Genomic DNA, 17653 nt, shown 5'->3' with positions numbered 1-17653 from the left:
AGTTTTGCAAACCTTTATACCAAGTTCAATGTTTTCTCCTCCATACACGTCCATTCCTGGATCCAGTAGACCAATCTCCCCAAAGAATTGTCTGTTAACAACAAAGGAGCAGCCAATCATGGCAGGAGTTCTAAGAAAGTAAGAAGAAAATATACTTAATATATAAAACAAACAAAAAAAGGTCATCTATGTATTTTGTGAGATTTTTTGCAACTTAAAGGCTTAAAAAAAAACATCTAATTTATTCTATTCAAAGATACAAGGTATAAAAGTCACGCACAATATATAAAAGTCACAATTTTGGCAGCCATAACACTCCCTCTGCCTCTGTGGGAAGTCATGCTGGGACTCTTTTATCTTTAAAGCTCTTTTCAATAAAAGCAGTAATTTTTGGATAGAGATGCAAGTGATAAATGGACATGGTTTTCTACTCAGAAATCAAAATATAAGAATAAGGGCCAGTGTATCAACCATTAATAGTTATCTGATCTGTCAGATTTAGTTAAAACATTATTCTCTCGGTGATAGCCATGAACAGTACCTGATGAATCCAAGAGTTAAGGTTCCTTGTGCAGCTAAAGTACTTGAGAAATTATATGTTCTTCTTTACCTTTCCTCTTGGCTTGAGATAGCCCAAGATAAGTCGGTCAACATTAGAGATTAGCAAACCGAACTCGTAGAACCAGAGTTCGGTCAGTACTATGCTTAAAGTTTGGTTTGGCTAAAACTCTACCTTCGGGTGATTCAGTTTGGCAAAATCTGCTAAAATAATTTTATTCCCATGGCAGAAAGGAGAAGGAGAAACGATTACATGACCTTAGGGAATCCCATAAGGCCTTCTAAACAGACCTCCCAGCCAATAAGCCATAAATGATGCTGTAGCTTTAACCCCCTAAGGACCCAGGGCTTATGGGTACGCCCTGGCTCCATGGTACTTAAGGACCCAGGGTGTACCTGTACGCCCATGGGAATTTCGGTCCCCGTTGTGCGCTGGGCGGGGACCAGACCAGGATGCCTTCCGAAATCATTCAGCAGGCATCCTGTGCAAACCCCTGGGGGGGGGGTCCTGAGACCCCCCCATGTCGGTGATCACCGCAAAACGCCGGTAAATTCAGACCGGCGATTTGTGGCGGTTCCCGGGTCAATCGGGTCTCTGGTGACAAGGAAAAAAAGGGTGAATGGGGCTGTCCGAGACAGCCCCATTCACCCTTACCCAGCAGGAATGAGGTGGCATGGGTGCCACCTCAAGATCATGTGATTGATCGGTTGGAACGACCTACCAATCACTGCCCTACTGGGCAGGGATCGGGGCGGTGATCAGGGCAGGCAGAGGTCCCTTACCTGTCCGTAGGTTGGCAGGGATCACCTCAGGAGCGGCAGCGGTCCCGGCAGCAGGAATAGTGGCAGCAGCGGTGGCAAACCCGGCGGCAGGATACAGCAGGAGGTGAGGCCTGTTAACCTCCTGATGTTGCTTAGCAACAACCCTAAGCATGCACAGAAAAAGGGCATGCTGGTAGTTGTAGTTTTGCAACATCTTGAGTTCCAACTCCAACTCCCAGCATGCCCTTTGGTAGTCTGTGCATGCTGGGGATTGTAGTCATGCAACAGCTGGAGGCAATTTTTTTCTATGAAAAAGTGTGCATCCAGTTGTTGCATAACTACTACTCCCAACATGCACAGACTACCAAAGGGCATGCTGGGAGTTGTAGTAGAGTGCCTCCAGTTGTTTCAAAACTACAACTCTCAGCATGCCCTTCGACTGTCAATGCATGCTGAGTGTTGCAGTTTTGCAACAGCTGGAGACACATTGGTTGTGAAACAGAATTTGTGTTCTAACTCAGTGTTTCTCAACCACTGTGCCTCCAGCTGTTGCAAAAATACAACTCACAGCATGCACTGAGAGACTGTATGTGCTGGGAGTTCTAGTTTTACAACTGCTGGAGGCCCACTGGTTGTGAAACACTGAGTTAAGTAGCAAAATCTCAGTGTTGCACAACCAATGTGCCTCCAGCTGTTGCACAACTATAACTCCCATCATGTATGGTCTGTCAGTGCATGCTGGGAGTTGTAGTTTTGCAACAGCTGGAGGTTTGCCCCCCCCCCAATGTGAATGCAAATTTTCTGCCACAGCTCAAACTCCCAGTGAGAAACTCACTGTAAACCACAGCACGTGTGAATGTACCCTAAAGATACTACACTACACTAAAAAGTAAAACACTACATATACCCTTACACAGTCCCCCCCCCCCCCCCCCAAATAAAAAAAATAAAAAAGTATCTTGTACGGCACTGTTTTCAAGAATGTCGTTTAGAATACTTTGAGAGGTGCAGTTTTTATGATGGGTCATTTATGGGGTATTTCTAATATGAAGGCCCTTCAAATCCAAATTTTGTGAAAAATTGCTGCTGAACATTGAAGCCCTCTGATGTCTTCCAAAAGTAAAAACATGTCAACTTTATGATGAAAATATAACGTAGACATATTGTATATGTGAATCAATATATAATTTATTTGTCATGTCTATTTTCCTTATAAGCAGAGTTTTAAAGCAAAAAATAAAGCAATAAGAAATTATGCTAGCATCGACAAAAATTAAGTTATTAATGCTTAAAGTGACAATGGTCAGATTTAAGTGTGGTATGTTTTTTTTTTTTATGGCCTACACTGTGCGGTAAAAGTGATGTTATATTTATTTTGTGGGTCAGCACGATTATGGCGATACCAATTTTATATAGCTTTCTATGTTCTTTTTCTGCCATTAATTTTCCAACAGCCGTAACTTTTTTATTTTTCGTCTAACACCATTGAGTGAGGGCTTATTTTTTAGCAGGATGGGCTATACTTTTTATTGGTATCATTTTTGTGATACGTGCTACCTTTTGATCTTATTAATTCCGCTATTTGTATCAATATTGGCGAATTTTGTGCTTTTTTTGTTGTTTTTTTTACGGCGTTCGCTGTGCAGGATAATTTACATTATTGTTTTATAGTACATGTCATTACAGACGTGGCAATACCTATTATGTATATGGTTTGTGTTTTTGATCTTTTTTTGGTGATCCTTTATTGGGAAAGGGATATTTTTTTATTTTATTTTTTATTGATGAACTTTTTAGTTTATGTTTTACACTTTTTACAGGTTATACTATGCTGCAATACATTTGTACCGCAGCACAGTACGACTGCACACTGTCCAGCCTATGCGATCCAGCTTGTGGCTGGATCTCACAGCCTTACGTAGCAGGCAGACAGGAGGTCATGATCTGACCTCCTGCTGCCATAGCAATGATTGGCGACCCACAATCGTATTGCTGTGCCATAGTTGGTGAACAGGGGAAGCGCGCTCCCCCTGTCAACACCATAGATGCGTGAACAGGACTGATCACGGCATCTATGGGGTTAATGCTGCCGAGACTGGCACGATTGCGGCTCCGGCAGCTGCGGCGGGACTGTGCTGCCCGCGGCAGTGCCGGAGATTGCTAGGACGTATACATACCTCCCAGCTTGCGAACGTGTTGGGTGCTGGGATGTATGCATACGGCCTATAGCGGGAAGGGGTTAAAAATGTCTTTCCATTTAATAGCATAAGTAGGTAGTGTGTTTTAATGCTTTATGAATGTGTTTGGCTTGGGAGGCCTGGGATATGTAGCTCTGAATGTCATCTGTGTTCAATGCTGATAAATGATAGGGGTTGACAATTATGTTTTGTAATAATGTAATAAAGCTTTAATTTGAAGATGTTGACAAATTTCATTAGATTGAAGGTTGTGACATTCTTACAAAGTAGAAAGGGGGAGTATTCAGTTTATTGTAAGGAAGTGATATACTAGAGTGAGTACTTTATGGAAGAGCATTCTGGGACTTTTAGGGTAAGCCATAAGGTAGATTGGACAAAAGTGTGATCTATAATTAAAGGAATTATTTTGGTTGCATAATAATATTTATTAATATTAGACACTCCCAGATTGTCTTTAACCCCTTGGGGACGGAGGGTTTTTCTGTTTTTGCACTTTTATTTTTCCCTCCTTACCTTTTAAAAATCATAACCCTTTCAATTTTGCACCTAAAAATCCATATGATGGCTTATTTTTTGTGCCAATAATTCTACTTTGTAATGACATCAGTCATTTTACCCAAAAATCTACGGTGAAATGGAAGAAAAAATGATCGTGCGACAAAATTGAAGAAAAAACACCATTTTGTAAATTTTGGGGGCTTTCCGTTTCTACGCAGTATATTTTTGGGTAAAAATGACACCTTATCTTTATTCTGTAGGTCCATACAATTAAAATGATGCCCTACTTATATAGGTTTGATTTTGTCGTACTCCTGGAAAAAAATCATAACTACATGCAGGGAAATGTATAAGTTTAAAATTGTCATCTTCTGACCCCTATAGCTTTTTTTATTTTTCTACGTACGGGGCGGTATGAGGGCAAATTTTTTTGCGACGTGATCTAAAGTTTTCAGCGGTACCATTTTTGTATGATTGGAATTTTAGATTTTATTAATTTTTTCATGATACAAAAAGTGACCAAAAATACGCTATTTTGGACTTTGGAATTTTTTTGCTCGTACGCCATTGACCGTGGGGTTTAATTAACTATATATTTTTATAATTCGGACATTTTCGCATGCGGTGATATCACATATGTTTATTTTTATTTATATTGACTTAAAGGGGTACTCCACTGAGCAAGCATTCGGAGTACCATTTTAAATATGCATGCAAAGAGGATAATAATTGGCAAAGTAAAGAGAATTTGTTAGTGTAAGCCTGCAATACGTAATGGAGATAGTAGATCATGGGAAAGGAAAGGTGGATAAAAGTGTGTTTTTTAGAGAGGCTGAAAGAGTCAGGGTAAAGATTTGAAATTTATTTTGGTTGACATCAAGGACTTCACAAAGATTCAAAAAGTCTGTGATAGATTTGGGTGGGTATTTTTAGGAGAGTTGATCATTAATAGGATATCAGCAGCAAACAATTAGGTCACCAAAGTGGGTCCAATGAGCTATAATAACAGCAGAGGGTCCCCTTACCTGCACTGTGAACTGTGTAAATGTAAAAAAAATTATACAAATTAATCAAAAGTGATAAAAAAAATAAAAAAAAACATCAATACAAAACTGGCACTACAGATCATGGAGCAAAACAAATAAATTAATAAATAAATAGCTCTCATACAGCCATGTATATGAAAATTTTGATAAGTTATAGGATTCAGAAAAAGGACAATTTTAAACATATCGATTTTGTAAAAAAAAAAGTTTTATTGGTATGATAATAAAAAAAAAATAATTTTTACCATGAAGTGAACTCTGTAAAAACAAAACCCCTCAAAATTTGAAAAATTGTGTTTTTAATTTTTTTTATTTACCATACATTTTATGGTAAAATGAAAAGTGTCATTACAAAGTCCAATTGGTCACACAATAAACAAGCTTTGTCCTTAACCCCTTAATGACCAATTCTATTTTCACCTCAAGCACCAGGCCAATTTTATTTTTGTGTTTTTGTTTTTTCCTCCTTGCCTTCTAAAATCATAACTCCTTTATATTTCCATGTACAGACCCATATAAGAGCTTGTTTTTTGCGTGACTAATTGTACTTTGTAATGAAACCTCTCATTTTACCATAAAATGTACGGCGAACCCCCCAAAAAACATTTTAGGGACGAAATTTTTATGAAAACAAAAATTTGGCACATTTTGGTGTTTCGTGTTCACACTGTACACTTTACGGTAAAAATGACATGTGTTCTTTATTCTGTGGGTCAATACGATTAAAATGATACCCATGGCTAGATACTTTTATATTTTTGTACCGCTTAAAAAAAATCAAAAACTTTTTGTACAAAATCAGTGATCTAAAATCGCCCTATTTTGACCACCTATAACTTTTTCATTATTCCGTATATAGGGGGGTATGAGGGCCGTCATCTGTAATTTTTTTAGATACCACATTTGCATATATAAAACTTTTAGATCATTTTTTATAAATTTTTTTGGAATAAAATGTGACAAAAAAGCAGCTTTTTTGAACTTTTTTTATTTTTTACGTTTACGCCATTCACCGTACGGGATCATTAACATTATATTTTGATCGTTCAGACAATTACGCACGCAGCGATACCAAATATGTTTATTAAAAAAAAAATTACGCTTTTTGGGGGTAAAATGGGAAAAACGGACAATTTTCATTTTTATTGGGGGAAGGGATTTTTTACTTTTTTTTTATTTTTACATTTTTCAACTTTTTTTTTTTACACTTTTTATGTCCCCATAGGGGACTATCTATAGCAATCGTTTGATTGCTAATACTGTGCAGTGCTATGCATAGGACACAGCACTGCTCAGTATTATCGATCATCTTCTGCTCTGGTCTGCTCGATCGCAGACCAGAGCAGAAGACCCCGGGAGACGGCCGGAGCAAGGTGAGGGGACCTCTGGCTGTCATACTGGATGATCGGATCCCCGCGGCAGCACTGCGGGCGATCCGATCATCCAATCAAAGTGCCGCAGATGCCGTGATCTGTATTGATCACGGCATCGGAGGGGTTAATGGCGGACATCCGCGCGATCGCGGATGTCGGCCATTACGGTCGGGTCCCCGGCTGCTGCTAGCAGCCGGAACCTGCTGTGTATGATGTGAGCACCCTTCCGATGCTCGCGGTCATACACAGGACGTAAATGTACGTCCTGGTGCGGGAAGTGCCGCCAAACCAGGACGTGCATTTACGTCCGTGGTCGTTAAGGGGTTAAAGGGATACTCCGGGGATATTTTTTTTTTATCTACTGGTGGCAGAAAGTTAAACAGGTTTGTAAATTACTTCTATATAAAAATGTTAATTCTTTCAGTACTTATCAGCTGCTGTATGCCACAGATGAAGTTCTTTTCTTTTTGAATTTCTTTTCTGCCTTACCACAATTCTCTCTGCTGACACCTCTGTCCGGAACTGTCCAGACCAGGATAGGTTTGCTATGGGGATTTTCTCCTTCTCTGGACAGTTCCTAACACGGAGAGGTGTCAGCAGAGAGGACTTCGGTCAGACTGAAAAGAAATTCCTCTGTAGTATACAACAGCTGAGAAGTACTGGAAGTATTAAGATTTTTAAATAGAAGTGATTTACAAATCTGTATAACTTTGTGGCACAAGTTGATTTTTAAAATATTTTTTCCACCGGAGTACCCCTTTAAGGGCTTTAGCTACATCCCTGACTATGAAACACCGATACGGCACAGTGAGTTAACAAGCTTCCTTGTATGAAGTAATGATACATCATAATACGTAAAGGAGTGGAAAAACACAGTGAAACATAAAAAAATACGTATTACCATATTTCTTATTTTTGCTTAGACACTTTTCAGCCTGGTAACTGAAATAGAAGCATAGGAGGAGATTTACCAAAACCTGTGCAGAGGAAAAGTGAAGAGTTGCTCCTTTAATTTTTAAAAAGGCCTCTGAAAAGTAAAAGAAGCAATCTGGTTGCTATGGGCAACTGGTCAACCTTTCCACTGTACGTTTTAAATAAATCTCCTCCATTGTTACAAAAGATTTATTTTTTAATCTTTTGAATCTGGAAAAAGATTGCAATTCAGTGTGATGGAGAAATTCATATCACAACTCATCTAGAATACTCGCTTCACTATTTTCCCATTGGGCACAATGAAAGCAAAAAGAAAGAGATTTTGCCAAAATCCTTAAGGAACTACTAAAGCTTTATTTTGCACAACAATCATATAATAGTCAATTTATACACTCATCATACTTTATAATTACTTAATTACTTTTTCATTTTAAAATTAAATGGGCACACTATAAAATACTGGAATTTTTAAAAGTAGGTCTTCAGTAATTACCAATGTACTTTATTACCTTCTTAACCTCAAATGCCCTTCTCTTTCAGCTTCATAATTTCTATTCATTTATACCAAGATAAGGTAATTGAAGCAATTATGTTCAACTACTGATATTTTCTCCATAGGATTTAAAGTGACAAAAGTATGGGAATGTAACCATGTAAGCAAGTAACATCTTCATATATATACATTTCACAGAAAGCTGCACTTATTGTACTCCCAACCAATTATTTACACTATCTCACATAAGTACACCTCTCATATTTTTGTAAATATTTTATTACATATTTTCATGTGACAACACTAAAGATATGACACTCTGCTACAATGTAGTAGTTGACACTTGGCTACAAGTAGTGAGTGCGCAGCCTCTATAACAGTGTTTAATGTTGTATCCCTTCAAAATAAGCCACACAGTCATTAAAGGACATGTCCGGTGCTCACTTTTCTTATTGTATCCGTTCCGGGCTGCAAAAAAAAAGAAAATAAGCTTTCTCTTGCCTGCCTATGCTCCCGAGGTGCTCCAGTACACTCCGGTACAGGCGTTCGGTCCCAGGGCTGTATTCTTCTTACTTCCTGTTAGCCCGCCATGTCACAAGGAGCTTCAGCCTATCATTGGCCGAGGCGGGACATCGCTGCGGCCGGTGATAGGTTGAAGCTCCGTGTGACGTGTCGGGCTAACAGGAAGTAAGAGGAATACAGCCCGGGGACCGAACACCTGTACTGAAGCCCCTAGGGAGCCTAGGCAGGTAAGAGAAAATTTGTTTTCTTTTATTTTTCAGCCCGGAATGGATACATTAAGAAAAGTGAGCACCGGACATCTCCTTTAATGTCTAAACCTTGGCAACAAAAGTGAGTACACTCCTAAGTCGAAATTGGGCCCAAAGTGTCAATATTTTGTGTGGCCACCATTATTTTCCAGCACAGCTTCAAATGGACACTCACTTTAAAAACAATTTTCAACGGTCGGGTCTGAGTGCTCAGACCACAACCGATAACTACAATTAGCTGGGAGAAGAGCATGCTAAGTGAGAAAAACTTTTTTAAGCCCATTGCATTGTCTCGATCAGCCACACTTTCTCCCTGCACGTTCTGAGGAAGTCACATCGGTGACGGAACTTGTGGGGTCTTTTCTGTGTGGACATGGGCTAATTGAGCTATTTTTCCTCCTTCCTCCGTCTGGGGTCTGCGTTTCCAGTTATTGCACTTCATTTTTTGATGGTTTGATTTTGTGTTTATTTTTCCCTCCATGCCTGCTCTTTACATTTGCATTATTCATATTTGGCTTTAGGGGTTATTATGCACACTGGATTTGTTCACTCCTCAATTGTCATTTATCTTGTTTTTATTATTTTGTTGTGAGTGTAAGGAGGAATCTATATTTACACCCATGTCCTGTGGTGGCCACTATTGGCCCCACTGTTGTAGTGTGGCTCTTTGGAGCTTTTTTAAGTGTTTTTAATATTGTGTTGTCCCACATCATTTATTTTGATTGTTGTTATAAAGCTATTTAATTTTTCAATAATTGTTTAGGGTGTGCATCCTTTTATGGCATTTCAGTCTGGTTGCTTTTGTCGTCCTTATGGTTTTGTATGCCGTATAGCACCCCCTTTGATATCTTATGGTATTAGCTTGAGCCCCCCTTCTTTTTAAGTGGAACCATTGCTAAGTGAGAAAAACTTTTTTAAGCCCATTGCATTGTCTCGATCAGCCACACTTTTCTCCCTGCACGTTCTAACAACTGGTCGGGATCAACCAATAAAAACATGTGACATGTCTCTAAGACATGTTAAAAGTTTTTAAAGCAACAGGTACACTTTAAGCCTCTTGGGCATGGAGTTTACCAGAGCTTCAAAGTGTGCCACTGGAGTCCTCTTCCAGTCCTCCATGACCTCTGCAGATCAGATTTCTGCAATCATGCTGGGGGTGATCCCGCCCGCCGCATTGCCATAACTGCTGTGATTAGTATTGATCACTGGCGGAATCTAAAGGGTTAATGGCAGGCATCAGAACAATCACTGATGTCCGCCACTACTGATGGGTCCTTGGCTGCTGTCAGCAGCCAGGACATGCAGTGCTTGAAACAAGTGCAGCTCCTGTGCTCTCTTCATGTACAGGATGTAAATATATGTTCTGGTGCACTTTGTACCAGTGCATCAGGATGTACATTATTACAAGATTATAATAATAATAATTATAACAACTTGAGAGAGTACTGTACAGTGCTCAAGAAGAGGAATTAAACTGTCACTAGCACAACGTATAAGTTTGACAATAAAATCACATAAATGTTTTATTAGGAGTCAAAGGTTGGATATTTCAGGCAGCATTTTTTAATGCTCTCCTTATTTCTTGTGAGAGACAAGAGAAATTGGAAAGATTATTATCCTTTGTCTGCTAGATTCTACTTGAGGGAAAGTGCTTGTTCTCATTACTTTAAGACTGGCATTGTCCTGAAAGCCTTTAGGAATTTTGGTTAATCATTTTTGTTGGGCAAAGTTAATCCTTTTGCACATATGGTTTGACTAACAAAGTTTTTTTTTTTACATTTGATATATCAAGAGACAGGTGGGAAACATATCAACTAGGTATCAGCTGGTAAAGCAATTCAACTAGTCAATGTAACTGATGTTTTGCATGGATATATGGGGGGGGGGTATTGAGTGAAAAACCCACGTACATTAGGAGTAAAATTGTCTTATTTCTCTACTTTCAAGTAGTTCTCCAGTATTTAAAAACATATCCCATTTCCATTCTGGAGATTACTGGGGTTTTCAAGGTCAGGCTTCTACCCCCCCCCCCCCCCCCCCCGATCTCCAGAATGGAGGCCCCAAATCTTCTCGTTGCATTCTCTATGGGAGTGACGGAGATACCCGAGTACAGCTCTGTTGTATCTCAGGCACTCCCATAATAAAAACTAGTCAAAGAAAACATGCCAAATGAAGAGGGCCAAGTAGTGTAGAGCTTGCTAGTTGTTATCCTAATTTCATTTAGCCAGTTATAAAATAACTCTCAATGTTGCCAATAATAATCATCATCATCATCATCATCATCATAAGGATAATAAAAGAAAACAGTTTAAGAGCTATTTTACAGTATTTGGTCATTAGTTTTCATCAGTAAATGCTGAATATAGAAGAGGTACTGATATAACAAGTGGTATCCAAATGACCATAACAAGCTGTTTATAACAGCATCTGGGAACACTACATTAAATAAGATAGTATACCAGGTATTTGGATGACATTAGCTCCAAATTATATAATGTACTTTTCTCTGCTTATGTTACACTCCTCACTTGACTTAAAAGCAGTCATACAAAATAATGACTAAAATGCATTCATGCAAAAGTGGCCTCAGAGTTGACAATAAAAAACATTTAAAACGTGTTTGACCACTTTTCTCTGATGTCATGACCACAGTGCTCTCTGCTGACATCTGCTGTCCATTTTAGGAACTGTCCAGAGCAGCATATGTTTGCCATGGGGATTTTCTCCTACTTTAAAATGGACAGTAGAGGTCAGCAGAGAGCACTGTGGTCATGACATCAGAGAAATCTAAAAAGTAAAGCATTTCCTCTGTAGTATACAGCCCCTAAAAAGTACCGGAAGGATTAAGATTTTTTTTATTGAAGTCATTTACAAATCTGTTTAACTTTCTGGCAGAAGTTGATTTAAAAAAAAGTTTTCCACAGGAGTACCCCTTTAAGTAGTAGAATTGTTTAGTAAGCCTATTTAACTAGAAAAGAAAACTGGAAAAATTTCACTAGGGTCCATTTATGGGTTGATGTGATTCTATGGAATGTTTTCTGATATGATCTAAATAAACTTAAATTTTATTATTGTGTAAGAAGCTGGAGGCTCCTTCAACTTTTTGGCAAGTTTAAGTGTATTATTTATAAATCTACAAATCTGTATATTTACATAAAAGGTAATTGTGGTATCTGTAAGTAAGGCCTGCATTACAAAATGAGCATTAAGGTTTTGATTCTACTCATTCTATATTATATAACCATGATTATTAACACAGTTTCCTTTTAATCAAATAATTTGTTTTCAATTACCATATATTTTGCTTGGCTTTATTATATCAATAGAATCTTTCATTTAGGTTGCACTGGAAGCATAAGCAGGACCAGATTAATTGGCACAAGACTCTGGCCCTATCCTTTGGATGTAGTTCATAAAACAAATTAGCTTCCACATCTCTAGTCGTTGACTAAGAGAGAGAGCACAGCCTGAGAACAAAGTGGGAGGATATAAATCTCTGGCTTCTCCAGGAAGAGAACATCCAATTTTTTCTTACAGAGACAACATTCATCCTGAATTGGAAAACATATTTTAAAGTCATATTTAACAATTCAATGCAATCAATTTATTTAATATATTTAATGGAGCGGACATTTCCACAACTAAATAAATTAGCATATGTGATCGTTCACATTAAGACAGTAAGACTAACTACTGTACTACTTTTTTTTTAAATGCTAAATTTGGTGAATTACTTGCATAAAAGATACAACGTTAATAAAGTGTGTAATTCTCATTCATATTTTTATCAAGTACATGCAAAGATTATGGGGGAAATTTATGAAAGCTGTATGCAAAACAAAGCGTTTACAACATACAATTACAGAATACACAGAACAAGAAGATTTCCTTTCTAACTTTAAAGGGGTTATCAACCATAAAGTGATTTTAGTTTGTACTTGGCAGACAGTAATGGGCATGCTTAGGAAGGATCTGCGCTTATCTTGGGGCTAAATGGCTATGTTGTGAGATTACCATAACACTGTGGCTAGCTTTTTGTGAACTGGAATTTCCTGTTTTAGCTTTATTTTTTGCATACAAATCCCATAATTCCATTTTCCTCCCTCCCACACATCAGCCACCCCACCCTTTGAAACATAAATGAGCTGCATCCATTCAAAAGACATGTGGTTTTCAATCAGGGTGCCTAGAGCTGTTGAATTAGTTGCAGATTGATCTCTCTCCCACCAAGCGATTGTTCCACCCATTTAAGCTGACTAGTGAGTCAGGTCTTGGCCGCATTGCAATCTGGGAAAAATCTGAGACAACAGTAATTTTGTATGCTGTTAAAAATAAATATTGCAGTTTGCTGTCTGGGCATGCTGGGAGTTGTAGTTTTGCAACATCTGGAGGTCCACAGTTTGTCTCTAAACTATAGCTCTACAGATGTTGCAAAACTGCAACTCCCAGCAAGCCTAAACAGCAAACAGCTGTCTCTGCATGCTGGAAGTTGTAGTTGCGATCCCTCCAGCTGTTGCATAACTACATCTCCCAGCATGCCTTTCGGTGATCAGTACATGCTGGGAGTTGAAGTTTTGCAACAGCTGGAGGCACACTGGTTGGAAAATACTGAGTTAGGTAACAGAACCTAACTGAAGGTTTTCCAACCAGTGTGCCTCCATCTGTTGCAAAAGTACAACTCCCAGCATGCACGGTCTGTCAGTACATGCTAGGAAATGTAGTTTTGAAAAAGCTGGAGGTTTGCCCCCCCATGTGAACGTACAGGATACATTCACACTGGCGGGTTTACAGTAAGTTTTCTGCTTCAAGTTTGGGCTGTGGCAAATTTTTCACCGCAGCGCAAACTCCTAGCGGTAAATTCACTGTAAACCCGCCAGTGTGAATGTACCCTAAAAACACTACTCTACACTTACACATAATAAAGAGTAAAACACAACATATACACCCCCTTACACTGTCCCCTTAATAAAAAATAAAAAACTTATTGTACGGCAGTGTTTCCAAAACAGAGCCACCAGCTGTTGCAAAACAACAACTCCCAGCATTTACGGACAGCCAGTGACTGTCCAGGCATGCTGGGAGTTTAGCAACAGCTGGAGGCACCCTGTTTGGGAATCACTGGCGTAGAATACCCCTATGTCCACCCCTGTGCAATCCCTAATTTAGTCCTCAAATGCGCATGGCGCTCTCTCACTTCGGAGCCCTGTCGTATTTCAAGGAAACAGTTTAGGGCCACATATGGGGTATCTCCGTACTCGGGAGAAATTGCGTTACTAATTTTGGGGGCTTTTTTTCCTAGCCCTTATGAAAAAGAAAAGTTGGGGTCTACACCAGCCTGTTAGTGTAAAAAAAAATTTTTTTTTTTACACTAACATGCTGGTGTTGTCCTTTACTTTTTATTTTCACGGGAGGTAAAAGGAAAAAAAGACCCCCAAAATTTGTAACGCAATTTCTCCTGAATACGGAGATACTCCATATGTGGGCGTAAAATGCTCTGCGGACGCACAACAAGGCTCAGGAGTGAGAGCGCACTATGTACATTTGAGGCCTAAATTGGTGATTTGCACAGGGGTGGCTGGTTTTACAGTGGTTCTGACATAAACACAAAACAATAAATACAGACATGTGACCCCATTTTGGAAACGACACCCCTCACGGAACGTAAGGAGGGGTATAGTGAGCCATAACACCCCACAGGTGTTTGACAAATTTTCATTAAAGTTGGATGAGAAAGTGAAAAAAAAAAATTCTCACTAAAATGCTGGTGTCACCCTAAATTTTTCATTTTCACAAGGGAAAATAAAAAAAAGCCCCCCAAAATTTGTAACCCAATTTCTTCTGAGTAAGAGCATACCCCATATGTGGATGTAAAGTGCTCTATGGGTGAACTACAATGCTCAGAAGAGAAGGAGCGCCATTGGGATTTTGAAGAGAAAATTTGTCCGGAATTGAAGGCCACTTGTGTTTACAAAGCCACCATGGTACCAGAACAATGGAACCCCCCCATATGTGACCCCATTTTGGAAACTACACCCCTCATGTAATGTAATAAGGGGCGCAGTGAGCATTTACGCCCCACAGGTGTCTGACAGATTTTTGGAACAGTGATCCGTGAAAATGAAAAATTTAATTTTCCATTTGCAAAGCCCACTCTCCCAAAGATCTGTCAAACGCCAGTGGGGTGTAAATGCTCACTGCACCACTTATTAAATTCTGTGAGGGGTGTAGTTTCCAAAATGGGGTCACATGTGGGGGGGGGTCCACTGTTCTGGCACCACGGGGGGGCTTTGTAAATGCACATGGCCCCTGACTACCATTCCAAACGAATTCTCTTTCCAAAAGCTCAATGGTGCGCCTCCTCTTCTGAGCATTGTAGTTCGCACTTCTGAGCATTGTAGTTCGCAATTTTGGGGGGGTATTTTCTGCTATTAACCCTTGCAAAAATTTGAAATTTGGGGGGAAACATACATTTTAGTGAAAAAAATATATATATTTTTTTACATATGCAAAAGTCGTGAAACCCGTGTGGGGTATTAAGGCTCACTTTATTCCTTGTTTCGTTCCTCAAGGGGTCTAGTTTCCAAAATGGTATGCCATGTGGGTTATTTTTGCTGTTCTGGCACCATAGGGGCTTCCTAAATGCGACATGCCCCCCGAGCAAAATTTGCTCTCAAAAAGTCAAATATCACTCCTTCTCTTCGGAGCATTGTAGTTCGCCCGTAATGCACTTCATGCCAACTTATGGGGTACCTCCATACTCAGAAGAGATGGGGTTACAAATTTTGGGGGGTATTTTCTGCTATTAACCCTTGAAAAAATGTGAAATTTGGGGGGAAACACACATTTTAGTGAAAAAAAATATATTTTTTTTACATATGCAAAAGTCGTGAAACACCTGTGGGGTATTAAGGCTCACTTTATTCCTTGTTACGTTCCCCAAGGGGTCTAGTTTCCAAAATGGTATGCCATGTGGGTTATTTTTGCTGTTCTGGCACCATAGGGGCTTCCTAAATGCAACATGCCCCCCAAAAACCATTTCTGAAAAACGTACTCTCCAAAATCCCCTTGTCGCTCCTTCGCTTCTGAGCCCTCTACTGCGCCCGCCGAACACTTTACATAGACATATGAGGTATGTGCTTACTCGAGAGAAATTGGGCTACAAATATAAGTATACATTTTCTCCTTTTACCCCTTGTAAAAATTCAGAAATTGGGTTTACAAGAACATGCGAGTGTAAAAAATAAAGATTGTGAATTTTCTCCTTCACTTTGCTGCTATTCCTGTGAAACACCTAAAGGGTTAAAACACTTACTGATTGTCATTTTGAATACTTTGGGGGGTGTAGTTTTTATAATGGGGTCATTTGTGGGGTATTTCTAATGGGAAGACCCTTCAAATCCACTTCAAACCTGAACTGGTCTCTGAAAAAAAGCGAGGTTCAAAATTTTGTGAAAAATTGGAAAATTGCTGCTGAAATTTGAAGCCCTCTGGTGTCTTCCAAAAGTAAAAACACGTCAATTTTATGATGCAAACATAAAGTAGACATATTGGAAATGTGAATAAAATAAAAAAATATTTTGAATATCCATTTTCCTTACAAGCAGAGAGCTTCAAAGTTAGAAAAATGCAAAATTTTCAAATTTTTCATCAAATTTGGGGATTTTTCACCAAGAAAGGATGCAAGTTACCACAAAATGTTACCACTATGTTAAAGTAGAATATGTCACGAAAAAACAATCTCGGAATCAGATTGATAACTAAAAGCATTCCAGAGTTATTAATGTTTAAAGTGACAGTGGTCAGATGTGCAAAAAACGCTCTGGTCCTAAGGTGTAAAATGGCCTGGTCCTTAAGGGGTTAAATAAAATGTATAATAAAATGAGAAGAGTGTGTGTGTTATTAAATGATAATGGGAAAGAATATGTAGTAAATATAGCTGTAATGAATTACAGCTATATTTACTACATATTCTTTCCCATTATCATTTAATAACACAGACACTCTTCTCATTTTATTATATATTTTATTTTATTTAATTATTTAATTATTATTATTATTTTTTTGCATCTTATTTTATTTTATTGCATCTTATCATCATTTCTATATAGTCCTTGAGAACCAGCCAAATTTTTCAGCTTTTTATCATTTTCTCCAGTGGTTAGAGGATACCATTCTAGGCTAATTTCTCGGACAATACACTGTGAGATAGATAGAGATGGCGCTCACTCGAAGAGTGTTCTGATTCTGTGAACTTTATTCAGAGTATTATATTTAGTGCATAAGACAAACATACTGCGGGGGGCTGCCCATAGACAGACAGGGAACAAATCAATCAGCAACAGCTGTTTCCTGCGCTAGCACACACTTCCTCAAGCTGATGTCTGTGGCTCCAGGTAGGTACAGTGACCTCCCGACCTACAATGGCCCCAACATACGATCATTTCAACATACGATGGCCTCTCAGATGCCATCGCATGTTGAAGGCAGCATCAACATATGATGCTTTTGTATGGTGGGGCCATCGCATAAACGGCTATCCAACAGCGCAGACTTCTTCAGCTGCCGCCGGATAGCCGTTTACGGTGCCCCGTGTGGTCCGCTGACGATCACTTACCTGTCCTCGAGGCTCCGGTGCGTCCTCTTCGGGATCCCCTGTATCGTCGTCGCACTCCATCATCATCACGTCGCTGCACACGCCGTCCCCTCATCCAATAGGAGCGGCATGCGTAGCGACGTGATGGCGGCGACAGAGAGTGAGGATGCTGGGGAAGCAGAGGCCTTGCCGGAGCGTCGGGGACATCCCGGGGAAGCGGCAACAGCGATGGAAGGCGACATCCACGACAGGGGTGATGAGCGGTGACGGTCCGGAGCGGCGGGGACACGTGAGTATAACCTCCTATACCAGTGGTCTTCAACCTGCGGACCTCCAGATGTTGCAAAACTACAACTCCCAGCATGCCCGGACAGCCGTTAGGTGTCCGGGCATGCTGGGAGATGTAGTTTTGCAATATCTGGAGGTCCG

The 17653-nt window shown here is 39.5% G+C and overlaps 1 protein-coding gene across 1 annotated transcript in view; it reads right to left on the bottom strand.

The window, feature by feature from the left end:
• GALNT17 (polypeptide N-acetylgalactosaminyltransferase 17) overlaps positions 1-17653 on the bottom strand; it is a 444849-nt gene that overhangs the window by 93411 nt on the left and 333785 nt on the right. The window contains exon 6 of the mRNA XM_056556472.1: positions 13-130. Coding sequence (XP_056412447.1) covers positions 13-130 — 118 coding nt within the window. The remainder of the gene's footprint in view (positions 1-12; positions 131-17653) is intronic.

Source organism: Hyla sarda, chromosome 2 (genome assembly GCF_029499605.1).
Source record: "Hyla sarda isolate aHylSar1 chromosome 2, aHylSar1.hap1, whole genome shotgun sequence".
Taxonomy (NCBI): domain Eukaryota; kingdom Metazoa; phylum Chordata; class Amphibia; order Anura; family Hylidae; genus Hyla; species Hyla sarda.
The sequence above is the reverse complement of the archived record's forward strand: the minus strand, read 5'-3'. Positions and strand labels throughout refer to the sequence as shown.